This window comes from Lepidothrix coronata, unplaced genomic scaffold (assembly GCF_001604755.1).
Source record: "Lepidothrix coronata isolate B3197 unplaced genomic scaffold, Lepidothrix_coronata-1.0 Scaffold12, whole genome shotgun sequence".
NCBI classification, from domain to species: domain Eukaryota; kingdom Metazoa; phylum Chordata; class Aves; order Passeriformes; family Pipridae; genus Lepidothrix; species Lepidothrix coronata.
In genome coordinates, this window is record NW_016690192.1 from 3,323,301 (window position 1) to 3,336,613 (window position 13,313).

A 13,313-nucleotide genomic window follows, 5' to 3' on the forward strand; every position below is an offset into this window, starting at 1 on the left:
AGCTTCCAGCTTGGCACCTGGCACGGATGCTCAGGTTGATCTGTTGTGGTCCATGGACCAGGCAGCCCCTACCACATGTCCGTGGTATCCCTGAGCACGCTGAGCGTGGTTCGGCTCTCCCAGTTCCTCCAGCGTGACCTGCTGGAATCGGCCCAGCTGAGGGAGGTGGGACCGGGAGTCCAACAATGGGTCACAGAGCCTCATCTGAGTTGGCATCAATAAGTTATAAAGGCTCGTCAGCAGACAAATGGTGTTACCTCAGCATGGACCAAGGGCCAGGCATTAACTTTTAATGAACGGCAGCCAGGGAAGCAGAACATGCAAGAACGGGGTGGCAGGAGCCTGAGACGAGGACCTGGCAGAGCCTGGCTGCCCAGAGCAGAGCTCTGCAGCCACCGTCCCCAGCCTGGGGATGATGCACACAGTGCCATCCCAGCTCCACCACTCCACACTCTCTTCCTCTGAACCACTCCCGGTGAAAAATCCAGCTCCATGGGCTGCACTCATCATGCCAGCAACACCCCGTGCTCAGCCTGGAGCCCTGGCTGTTCAGATCCTCCTCCTGCATTTAATTTAATGAAAACTAATGGGGAAGACAATTATCCCTGAGGTTGGGCCCAGGAGACGTTTAGAGGAGGGAACTTGGCAGTTTCATGGCGATATTTAATAAAATTAGCCTGTAACCCTTAAGAACCAGTGGGAAGGACTTTTCTATGCCCTGCAATAAAAACAGGCAGCAGTGCAGGAGCCTGGTGCTTAGGGCAGCTGAGCAGGGCCTGGATGGGCAGTGCAGGCAGGGATGGCCCCAGGGAGCTGGGAGGGCAGGATTTCCTCATCAGCATCAACTTAACCCTTGGGGGTTGCTTGACTCCAAGTGATGGACAATGCTCACACTCTACTTCCTGCAAAGCACAGGGGATGTGATTGCCTGGACCAAAATCCATGCTGGGATACGGCTGCAGACCCTGTACATGGACATCTGTGACATTAACCTGGAAGCAAACCTGCACAGGTAGCAAAGGGTGAAAACACACCCCTCTCCTCAGCCACACCATTAATGACATGCTGATGGGCTCTGCAGGCTGTCATTTCTCTGGCTGGTTCCCAAACCCAGCAGCCTTCCAAAGCACAAGTAGGCTGTCCTTTCAGCCTTCTGCTCCACAAGTATCCATGACTGAACATGACTGCACAGTGCTCACTGCTGGAATTGCAGCAGTGATGTGACTGTGGGTGCTGGTGCCAGGTGGGAGCATTCCCCAGGACAGGTAGAGCTCCGGGATGGCTCACAGCCCCCTGAGCCCACAGTTCCCCAAGCCCACAGTTCCCTGAGTCTACAGCCCATGCTTGAACATTCCCGCAAGGAGCAAGAGCTGCACACTCACAGCCAACCATGGCCTGCCTGAACTAGTCAAAGGCAGAGAACAAGTCTCAGACAGAAGCTCCCGGGAGCGTTTCAGGCACCCAGCAGTTGCAACCACCCACGTAAAGAGGCCTAAAAAGTCTCAATCTCTCCCCCAGCAGCCTCTGATGCTGCTCGTTAGGGAAGCAGGTCAGCCTCGCCTGCACTTCTCCACCCCCAGCAGCTCCTTCAGAGCCTCGAGCTGAGTTTGATCCTGCAATGGTGCACACCCCCACCCAGCACTGCAGCCAGCCCTTGCCCGAGGAGGGCAGACCCCATTGCAAGCAGACCCCATTGCAAGCCCAATACATACATATATATATATATATATATATATTTGAAGCTAACACTCGAGTCTTCCTCTCCCTTGCTTACCTCCCAGCAGTGCAGGACTCCAGCAACAGGAGGTGGCCGGACCCAGCTCCTCTCCCAGGGAGCTGCTGCATGGGATTGCCTCCATTGCCACACTGGCACTTTGTCTCCTCCAGCCTCTAATGAGGAAAGCCTGGGGGTCAGTGTACAAAAAAAATATTCCCCTTTTAGCTCCTGAAAGTCCCCCTCTCCCTGCAGCATGGTGGGCTGGGTGCAGGGAGGCCAAGAGTCCAGCGAGCAAATGCTCAGTCCAGTACAGACAACACCAACCATTTTTCTAGGCTAAAAGCTAAATTTTCAAAATGCTTAAAAAAAAAAAATAACCCAAGAAACAAGCGGGCATTGTTAAAACCAAACCTCTCCCAGCCCCCCAGGTCCTGCACCGCAGCCAAATCCCTTTGGGATCCCTTTTGGGGCCAACTTCCAGCCCCCTTCCTCTGCTCTGCATCACCTCTGCTCCCGCATCCCAAACCTGGGGTTTGGTCCTTGATAAAGGTTGGAAAAAAATACCCAACTCCCGCCCTGGGTCTGGCAGCAAACACCAGGAACAAACAGCAGAGCACTGAAATCAAATGTTTATGTTGATATTTATTACAGCATGGGGAGGGGGGAGAAGGGGGGAGAACCGTTTCATTCAAAAAACCACCCGATACCAATGAAGACAATAATTTAGCTATTCATTTTAAAATACATTAAAACCGGTCCTTTCATTTCCTCACGTGAGAAAAAAAATAAAAAGAGAAAAAAAAAGGTAAAAAACCCCCCAAACCTGAACAAGATGTGAAGCAGAAAAGGGGAGCCCCTGGGTTTTGCTGACGCAAGAAATCTGTGTTTGGTTATTACCTGGAAAATATTAACCTGACTGTAACTATGAGACTGACTCCCTCAGAACCCCCATCCCACCCGCCCCTCCCTCCCCACCAACTTTCTACAGGTAAAGCACAATGAAAATGCCTAGGAAAAGGAAGGCAAACATTAAAAAAAAAAGAAACTCATATTACACACTAAAAAAAAAAGTAGTTTTGTCATCTCATGTCTTGCAGTCAGAATAATAAAAACAAGCCAAATGTCCCCCAAAAACATTTCAATGAAGGGGTGCGGAAAAAAGACATCCCTTTAATAAAACATTATCAACAAATATCGTACACAAACTACAATGTATAATAATTATTTTTTTTTTCCCCTCTCGGTAATTTTCGAACCAGACTACAAGGTAAGAAAAAACACTGAAACAAGATACAATGCTTTCAATAATCCGCACAAAGGTCAAATCCAAGGGAGAGAATATTTTACAGAATATGATATACATGGAGCAGAAATGGGAGCTGCAGAAAAACAAAGACCAAACTACAGGGTAGTGTCATGTACAGAGATCCCAACCCGCCGCCTTGGCTCATCCCTTCCTCTCCCACCAGAAGGAAGGGCCTTCGATGCTTGCCATTAATTTTTATTTTCTTATTACAGAGCGAGCCTACAGAATAGCAAGGTTACATTTTAACAACAAGAATTCCTTAAAAAATATCTCCATCCAGTTCCAAATCATAGATAAGTGAAATCCTGACAAGAGCACATCTCTAAAGAAAAGAAACCCCCCCCCCCAAAATACCCCTAAAGCAAATAAAACCCCCAGAAAATCCCGAAGTTAGCTGGAGATCACAGTTTCAAAGTCCCAGGTCAGAGTAACTCTTTCTTTCGGTGGATTAAAAAAAAATATTTAAAAAATCAATTTTTGCAGTGAACCAGCTGAAGGATTCTGGGGAAAGGAGGGACAAGAGATTTCTTCTTGTACTCAGAGAGGGGGGGAAAGACTAACACAGTGCATGCCACAGTCACAGAGAGCAAGATCACGATTCATTCGAGGATGTGATCCTAGAAGGGGTCACCTGCGTTAACAAGTTTATAACGAGGTGGTGGAGTCTCTTCCCCAAAGCAGATCTTGTTAACTGGAGGAGGAAGCGTTGTGCTGCAAACAAACAAAAAAACCCCCAAAAATAGAAGGGAAAAAACCCCCAAACCAAAAAAAAAAAAGAAAAAAAAGAAAAAAAAGAAAAAAAAGAAAAACAGGCCTTCTGAACGAAAACCACCATTGTAAACTGTCCAGTTTATTTAAAAAAATGACTACAACAGAGACAACATGATTTCATATCTAGACTAGCTTCCTGGTGTCGCACGGCACAAACATACAACAGGTTCGGTTTCTGTCTTTATTTAAAAGAACAAAGCAAAGAGATCGGAGTTGGGTGCTAGAGGCTTCCGTTTGTTTCCAAAAAGAAGTGTCATGTACATATATAAACCCTTCTGCACAAAGAAGGGTCTTGTCATGTCTTGAAATATTTTAAGTTTTGTCCTTCATGTTTTATGGAATAAAAAGTTCAGCCTTTTTATTGCATGAAACTAAACCTGGGGTTTTGGCCCCCGCCACGCGTGTCCCTGCCCATACACCTAGATTCTTCTTCTTCTTCTTGCATAATTCGTTGAGATCCTCCGAACGGCAGCTGACTCTCTTGATCCTGGAGAGGAGGAGGGGGAGGGAAATCACACACTCATCGTCATGCTGGGGGAATACTGGAAGAGAGACAGAGCCAGGGTGAGAAACCAGGCAGGTGAGATCCCCGGCCACTGAAGGGGGATGCAAAAGGAGGCTGATGACAACTACACAGCAACCTAATTGGATCTAATAAACCAGGAGGAGAGGATATGCTGGAGACTCAAATTTATCAGGGCATAATGTGCACTGTAACTTGCTTTTCCGGGAAGAAAATCAGCAGAACAGTATGGGGTGAGATGCAATTTAAAACAAGTAATTAACATGCACACGTGTATATGCTGCTAATAGAGGAAGAAACGGAGGGATGTCTGTAGCCACCCACAGAGCCTCGACTCGGCCAGGTCGGCACAGCTGGCTGCATCTGCACCAGCTCCTTTCCATCCTGTAGATCCTCTCCCCTCCATCAGTACACACTCATCCCACCAAGGACCCCAAGCTTCCACCCACCAGCATATTTCTTCCTGCCCACTTTTCTGTCCCAGAGCAGCTCACACACAGAACAATCCAGGTCCAAAAGGCACCCACCGCTCTCCCCAAGGACTGTCTCCCCATCCCCAGGCAGGCACTCACTCACATTGTCATTTTGGAAGGAATGGAGAAAGTTGCCTCCCAGCTCCCCGTCGTCTCTTGGAGTGCCCGGGGGATTGCTAATGCCACTTATGTTGTTTGGAGAATTCTGTGAGAGATGGGAGGGAGGGTGGTGAGCAGGTCCCCATGCCCCATGAAACACCATGGGGGCAGGATATAGCCCTGCCCACCCCAGTCACATTTCCCAACATGTCCCCATCCATCAGGGTCACACTGCTACCCCAGTGCTGGGAAAAGGGGAGCCCACGCACCCACCCTGCAACCCACTTACTTTTGGAAGTCCATCTATGTCTCCTGACCCTGCACAGAGGAGAGAGAAAGGACAAGAGCCTTACTGAGCATGCAGCCATGGCCTCACGCCCCCTGCTCGGCTGCCCCCACGCCCCGTTCTGATTTCCAGCTCTGCTTTGAGCCACTGGTGTGAACTGTGGGTTGACCCTGGGACAGGAGCAAGCACTGGGATGCTCAGCCAGTGTCCCCAGGGAGTGAAGGCCCATCGTGGCTCTCTGAGTGGCAGCCCCCTGCCCATTGCTCACCTAACGATCCGTTCATGTGATGGGGCTCCATGCCACCCATGCCACCCATGGGGCCGTCAGAGCCGGGGCCCATCGGGAACTGAGGAACAAAAAGGTGACAAGACCAAAATCAGTCACAAAACTACCCCAAATACCTGCCACGGTGGCTCCTTGGGGAACATTCCCCCCCCACAAGACATCCCTCATGGAATGGGACACATCATGGAATCACAGAATTGTTAAGGTTGGAAAAGACCTTTGAGATCACAAAGTCCCAGCTGTCAACCCAGCACCACCACTAAACCATGTCCTCAGTGCCATATCCACATGTTTCCTGAACACTTCCAGGGATGGTGACTCCACCACTGCCCTGGGCAGCATGTTCCAGTGCTTGACACTCCCTTCCATGAAAAAATTTTCCTAATATCCAGCCTACACCTCCCCTGCGCAACTTGGGGCCGTATCATCCCCTGAGGATTCACCTATAAAATTTGGCTGAGTGGCAGACTCAGAGCCATGGCAACACAGAGGGCTCCATCCAACCAGCATCTAATGAGATTTAAGGCTGCCTGCATCCTACAAACCCCAGCACCTCTCTGGGCACGCAGCTGCCACCACCTCGGCCGGAGCAGCAGGACCGCTGCTCTCTTAATAAGCATAAAAAATTAACAAAGTTGCCCAAGAGTTAATCGCTTTTTGATGGTTTGTTTTATTTCTGTTTTGTAACAAATGGCTGAAATCAATTAAACTGCTTTACTCTCAACTGATGAAGTTAATTATGATTTGTTATGGTATCTGATATGTAAATTATTAGAAAGCAGACTTACATTCGATCGACTGCCTGCGGGCGGTACTGGATTAATCATTGTGTAGATGTTGTCACTTGAATTTGTTGAATCTGTGGAACAGTGAAGCCCAGTAAGTCGGGTGATTAATTCATTTCTTAATTAAAACAAACTCATGCCACTTGAACTCATTCTTTTGTATTTTATCACCTAAAATTCCCTCTAACTACCACCATTTTCTGGCTAATTTGTATTTAATGAAGATCCACAAAGTTTTTAATCACAGAAATTCAACTGTGAAAAATAATTCAGCTCCTCGCTGGGAAGTGTGCGGAGGTAATTCCTCACCTTCCTGAGCCCCCCAGCTACCAGATTCATAGGGGGATGTAGGAACATCCCCAAATGCCATCCCAAAGCCAAGCAGCCCATGCCACTCACTCCCCAGAAAGTCAAAATCTGTTGTTTGCCTGTGGGCACAGCCCAAGGGATGGGGGTCTCCTGGCAGGGGAAGGGGCAGAGCCTGAAGGGCTGGCCTGGGAGAAGGGGGTCTTGGAGGGCTCATACCTGCAGGACTGGGCATGATGGGTGTCCCTGGGGGACCACCGCCGCCGGGCGGACCCTGCAGAGAGACAAAGCAGGCATCAGATGTGCAAAGATGAGCATTGCCCACCTCTCCACGTTTTCAACCACCAGCTGGACCTCACACCCCCAAAACCAGCCTGGTCACTTCCCACAGCACCAATTGCATCCCAAACCGTATGAACTCTATAACATCTCTGCGCCCCGATGACAGGATGGACAGACGGAGCAGGAGGACTCACCACGTATGTACCAGGCGATGAAGAAGAGTATGGAATCTGTAGGGAGAAGAGAGCCAAGTTCAGCCATGGGGTGCACAGGGGCTCCCACAGGTTGGCTCCCAGCAGGACACAGCTGAGAGCCCCCACTGCCATCTCAGCCCGGCCAGGATGGGAGTCCCAGGGCCCAGCAGTCTAAGCAAGAGGCTGGGAACTTCCTCTCATTAGCAGGATTCAGCTAACAGGGAATGGCCCCATTTTGCAGGAAACTTCCCAACCAACCCTGCTCTTGCTCCAAGGACCATGGGATACTCACTGAGTTAGCACTGCTGGGGTTCGGCCACGGTCTACCAGCACCCGGCCCCCTGGGGTCAAAATTAAACAAGAAAAAAATGAATGTTGTCTTTTAATCTGTACAGTCCTGCAGTCCTGAGTCAGCAGTCAAACATCCCAGTGCGGGGGTTTGCCTTACATGTTAATTCCAGGCATGCCAGGGCCTAGGGAGTTGGGTGGAGGTCTCATGCCGCTGCCGTAGTTCTGCAACAATAACCAAGGGTCAGTCTACTGCAATGGGAAGGGACACCAGACAAGAGACGGGAAAAAATCCCCAATAAACAAACAAAAAACCAAGCAGGTCTGTTTGCAAAAATGAGATTAATAAAAAAAAAAATTAATGATGATGAATGTAGAGGCAGTTGGTATATATATTTATATACTGGTATATATTTATAAAAAACCAGGCAGCTCAATATGGATGGGCGCCAGGCTGAGCCCCAAAGTTCCCCCTCCCTGCTCTCTGAGGCCACATGGCTGAAGGGAAAACAACCTCCTCCCAACTCTGGGAGACAAATCCACTCCCAGCCCCTGGTGCCAACAACAGCCTTTTAGATTTGTCCTTTTGTGCAGGAGAAAACAAGGGCAGGAGGAGAAAACAAGGGCAGGAGGAGAAAAGGCACCGCTTGGAAGGTTCCTGCTGCATTTTAAGGATGGGGAAAGGCTGCATGAGCTTCCCCTGCAATGGAGCATCCCCTGCTCTCAGGATGACGACTGGAGCAGGGAAAACCAAGCCAAGCTTGTTTTCCTGGTGCTCTCAAGCTCTCTGCTCTATCCCCTGGAGCGGGTCTGAAGCCATGAGGAGCAGGCAAGGGCAGGCAGCCCCTTGAGGCTCCTCTCCTGGCTTATTCCACCCTGGCTTAGCCTCCAGCTGGGACTGGGAGCCTCAGATCTGCATCCCCCATCTCCTAAAACCAGCTCTAGTACAAAGCCAAGCCCAGGGCAGCGAAGGAAGAGGAATCCCTTGAATGCCGCGCTCCATTTGGTCTCAGCTTTGCTCCCTGTGCCCTCCAGGCGACGTGCAGCCAGTGCAGCCAGATTTAGGTCGCGCTGGCGCTCTTCCCCTTCCACCTCCCTCCCTGTACTGAATCTTTTTGGGCTGTATTTCTGCCATTTAAAGAAAAAACTGCTACAGCAGAAGGAGTGATGGCTGGCCACTTCCCCTTCCACAGCCCCTCAGAGTGCTCCAAGCTGGATTTTAAGTACAATACTTCAGTGCTGTCGATTTTTCACTGGATTTATGGGTACATCAGAACACGGTGCTCTGCTGAGGGCATCACCAAAGTTTGTTTTGAAGAGGAAGAAAAGGGTTTTCCCCAAACAAATTACCGGCAAGTCCTTAATTGATTGAAATTTCAGCCATTTACACTGAATAGCAGCATCAAACCCCTTGTTTAAAAAAAAGAAAAAGGGCTCAGCGTTTTTAATTGGAGCTGAAAGGCTGGAAAACGAAGCCAGCTGAAAGATGCTCAGGGAGGGTGGGGAGGGAACGCAGCTGTGCTGAGCGACCTGGATGTCGGGCTCTGGCAAGACACCGCCAAAACCCAGGGAGCTACAAATCCTCTTCGTAGAGGCGCTGGCAAACCCCGTCCTGGCTTCTGCAGAGATACAACTGGGACTATTAAAGGGAAAAAGGCAGCAGCAACCAGCTGAAAGGGATGATTCATCACTGGTGTGTAATAAGGAGCTGCTGTCAGGACGCCGGGATGTCCTGGCTGGATGCTCTGCAGCCCTCTGGAATAATTTGGGGAGTATTTAGGAATGTCCTGATGCAAAGCTTAAAGAAAAACAAGCCTTGAGCACACAAGGTGTGAGGGGCTGCTGGGCTAGGGCTGGTATTTTTGGTGGCTGCCTGTTCAGGCGTCGATTCCTGGATGTCTGGGGGAAGGCAGCGCCCGCGGGTGCCAGATTGGGAAGCCCAGCGCTTCTCCAGGGAAAGGCTGCCTCTTAAAAAACCTCTCCCTAATGTACATACACAGGGAATGGTGGAGTCAAAAATAAAGCTCTGAACATTTCACAACTCCTGCCGGCTCCCGGAGCCGCCGCCATCCCACGCGGCGCTCACAGCGCCCTCGCCGCTTCCAAGTTTCTCGGCGAGCTTTGGAAGTGGGAAGCGAGCAACCTCCCCCGGGCAAGCCGCTGCCACTCGCCTTGGCGCAGGCCACGCTGGCGAATGCCGGGTTTTTTTTGGGTGCAATCCTTCAGGGAAAGGAGGATTTTAAGCACAGCAGCAGTGCTATTGGAGGCCTTGTCCATGAAACGATGCTCGTGCAGGTTTTTTATCCCCTGCCCTAGGATGGATCTGGGTGTCCGTGGAGGCGGCCGAGCATCCCTGAGCAGCAGCATCAGGTTGGTGTTAAAGAGATGACACAACTCTCTCTTTACACAACATTCACTTATCTCAACAGTCTCTGGGGGAAAAACAAAACAAAACTCCAGCGCACCCGCCCGCCTCTTGACAGACTCTGATCCTCGCGCTACAAACTCCACGTAGGCGACAATGCAGAGAGGATAAACCTCCAACCAAAATATGGTAATCTGGTTTTGAAGTCTTGTAGAAGGAACAAACAGGAGTGAGTCAACAATAAGCCACTCCGTAAGCGAATCAACAGAATGACAGCATATATTAACCCAGATCTGCTTAATTTCAAGGGTTTACTCCCCTTTCCTGAAATAGAGAGCTCAAGCAGGCAGCAGGAGGGGCAGGTGGAGGGGAACCTCACAGAGGAAAGCCTTATTCCCTTGCTAAAGGGATCTTTGCCATTTCTTTTTATTTATTTATTTTAAATGCAAGCCTTCTTTCCCTTTCCTGCTGTTAGGGTCGTAACTATTTCCCAGGCAGGCAGTGTAATGCACTCAAAGGCTGCTCCTGCGCAGAGCTAAGTGCCATCCCCTCTGACAGAAGGGCAAGAGGGAGGCTGCAATACCCTTAATGAGCTCTGAAGACCTCACTCATGTTAAAAGGAGGGATTTCCAGATGCAAGACTAATGTAAAATGCATTAACACTAATGTGGGGACAGGGCGTGGGGGGGGTAACTCCCAGCCCTCCAAGCCCCAGGAGGTTGTTCCAGTGGTGTGCAGTGTTTGTATGATGCTCTCTGGAGCTGGGCTTACCTGCGGACCGGGACCCATGGGGCCCATCCCTCGCGGAGGATTCATCCTTTGCATGGGGCCGCCCATGTTGGGGTGCCCTGTTGGGAGCAAAAGTAGGGGTGTTACATGGCACTGCGGCCACTTTAGGTCCCAAACTGACGGCCGAGGAGAAACGCTAATGTTCACCCCTCCTCTGCTGGGTTTACCTTGCTGTCGCGTGGGATCCATTGAATTGGGCAGCAATGGCTGTGTACCGGGAACGGCACCTGGGGGCTGTGAAAACAAGGCAGGAAGATTAAAAAAAGAGTAAATCCTGCATCCCGCCGCATCCTACACCCCACTTTTACAGCCTCCAGATGTTTGCCTCCCTCATCCTTTCGCAAACACCCTCTAAAACCCAAACAAGGCGCCAGAGTTTTCTCCTCCCCACAGGCCACGCACTGTCAGGCTGTCATATTTTAGGGCAGTGGGGGAAAGCCTGAGGCTGAGCAGGGCACAGGTGTGAAACCCAGCAGGGAAAGGTGACCAGCGGGATGGCAACCCGGTACTACACAGCAACAGGGCCAAACAGGTCACAGTGATTCCATGGGCTGTGGAGGGGAGATGCTCCACGTGCAGCAGAGCAGCACTGGGACCCCTCCCCACACAGGCAGAGGGGAAGGCAGATGCTCCCCCTCCCCAAACCCATGCTCTGCTTGGGCAACACTGCTATTTAAAGTTCAAAGGCTGCTCTGAACAGATAAAGGGGAAGAAAAACGTAGATATCATCTGCCTAGGGGAAGCAAACTGTAAACAGTTTTGCTACAGTGCTGCCTTTTATTTGGATGCCGACACCGAGGATCCCACTGCTGGAGCACAGCGCGAGCATCAGGTTCACTTGGCTGCACCAAGGCAGAATCTGCCCAGTCTCAAGTTTTTTGCAGCCTGGAAGCTGGCAGCAGGAGGAAGATAAACTAGAGGGGTTGTAGAGGTGGATATTTACACTTCTGCTGCCTGACCTTCCTGCCTGCCTATTTATTCCTCTTGTCCCTCAGGATGTGACCACAACCTTGCCGAGCTCTGTGTAGGTACAAACATGTGCTTTATATGTGGTGTTTGGGGGGAAAAAATGAAATCCTTCTAATTAACTTCACCCACTCCTGGATACTTGATCCTTCTGTGGGAGCAGTCTCCCCAGGCTAGTCCTCTGCCTCTCCTGCCTGCCCAGCTCACTGTGCTCATCTCCAGCAGAGCTTGGGATGAGCCCTAGACCACAGTAGGATGGGATTCTGTTAAAACTGATCCATGATGAGGTGCAGTCAATTAATACCTCACTAAAACAGCCACCAGTGCCCTGGGAGGGAGGCTCAGCCCCCACTGCGTTTTTCTCAGCCACATCTCAAGCTGTCTTACCATCATTTAGCAAGTTCCAGCTATTCAAGTCTCAAATCCAGCAAGCACAAACACAGAGCAAGCTGCTACATCCTATTTCCTGACTATCCTGCTCTTTCTGCTAATTACACCTATACAAAAATAGCACTGACAGCCAAAAAATAAGCTCCCAATTTTTGCACAGTCACCTCTGCTGCTCAAGGGAATTGCAGGTTTCTTTGAATTTCCCTTTAGTGACAAATAACCTCTGGCTTGGTCATTACTCTATGGATCTGCATGGCATCGTTGGGAAGGACATGAATTCCTCAACCAAAGCCACGCACACATGCAGGGCAGGGCGTGGGGTGGAAGCCTCCATCCGTAAGGCCAGAAACAAACTGCCCTCATTTAAGCTGGGATAAGAGGATAAACCCAGCCCAAAAAATTCAGCATTGACCTGCCCCGCTTGACCCCGCCGCTGATCTAAGCGCTCGGTTAGCCCAGCAGCAGGATTATCTCCATCACTTTAATTTTCTGCGATTGCAGGGAAAATCCAGCCAGGCAGCAAGCACATGGCATGGCACAACCCTGCTGGAAACATCACAGATAGAAAGTGGCACATTCCCCACCGTTGTTTCCACCCTGGATATGCCTGAACCTCAAAACAACATTAAAATATAACTGTTAAGTGACACTAGATGGTCCGGCACCGAGGAAACAGAGGATGCCCAAGGGAGGTGATGCTTGCCACCCAAACCCAAGGAGCATCTCCAGAACACCTGGCCACTGTCTCCCTCCCCAAATAACAGCAATCTCTAGGAAATGTGGAATCCCGGGAGCGCAGTACCTGGTTGCCCATCCTGATGGGGGGCCGGGGACCTCCAGCGTAGCGCGGTGACATGAATGGCTGCGGGGACACAAAAGGGGGTCAGGGCTGAGCTGTGGGGAGGCAGCACGCTCCCCACGCACGCTGGTTAGCCTGCACACAGTTTTTGGTATTTCTGATTTTTTTTTCTGGAGACATCCTTTTTAAAAAAGTTATGTTTCAAAAGAAAAAAAAAAAAGAAAGGTGTCTGGAGTCCGTTTTCTTAAACATTTTCTCTGTAGATTTATTGTTTGAGAGCGTTTGACATCGGCAATACTAGGTGAGGCTGTTAAAATTAGTGCATGGGAAACCCTGAGTGTTAGACACTGTTCAAGTTTAAATACATAGAGATATATTAAAAAAAGTGGCAAATAAGCACATACAGACACGCACACACAAAAAACCCCGGTGCTAAGTACTGAAGAAAAAAAAAAAAGAAGAAAGGCTTAATGTTACTTTTTGTACAACTGCTGCTACTAACAGATTAAAAACCCACATCAAGCTAAATTTTTCAGGCTACCTTGGGAAGGTAAAAGAGTCTGATACCCACTATTGACTTCTCAGTCCATTGACAACTGCATATCCAAAAAAAAAAAAAAAAAAGAAAAAAAAGAAAAAAAAAAAGAAAAAAAAGGGAAAAAACCAACATTTTGCTTCGGAGCTGGGG

General features: G+C 49.7%; 1 protein-coding gene across 2 annotated transcripts in view; it reads right to left on the bottom strand.

Moving 5' to 3' along the window:
- Positions 1-3,202: 3,202 nt before the first annotated feature.
- SSBP3 (single stranded DNA binding protein 3) overlaps positions 3,203-13,313 on the bottom strand; it is a 55,421-nt gene continuing 45,310 nt past the window's right edge. Inside the window, exons 6-17 of one of the 2 annotated variants that reach the window (XM_017805602.1) lie at positions 12,629-12,688; positions 10,638-10,704; positions 10,453-10,529; positions 7,477-7,541; positions 7,321-7,369; positions 7,029-7,064; positions 6,772-6,826; positions 6,250-6,320; positions 5,444-5,522; positions 5,179-5,207; positions 4,894-4,995; positions 3,203-4,336 (exon numbers count right to left, since the gene is read on the bottom strand). In XM_017805602.1, the coding sequence (XP_017661091.1) occupies positions 4,307-4,336; positions 4,894-4,995; positions 5,179-5,207; positions 5,444-5,522; positions 6,250-6,320; positions 6,772-6,826; positions 7,029-7,064; positions 7,321-7,369; positions 7,477-7,541; positions 10,453-10,529; positions 10,638-10,704; positions 12,629-12,688 (720 nt within the window). In that variant the 3' untranslated portion in view covers positions 3,203-4,306. The remainder of the gene's footprint in view (positions 4,337-4,893; positions 4,996-5,178; positions 5,208-5,443; positions 5,523-6,249; positions 6,321-6,771; positions 6,827-7,028; positions 7,065-7,320; positions 7,370-7,476; positions 7,542-10,452; positions 10,530-10,637; positions 10,705-12,628; positions 12,689-13,313) is intronic. The other variant, XM_017805603.1, reaches the window with a different exon arrangement.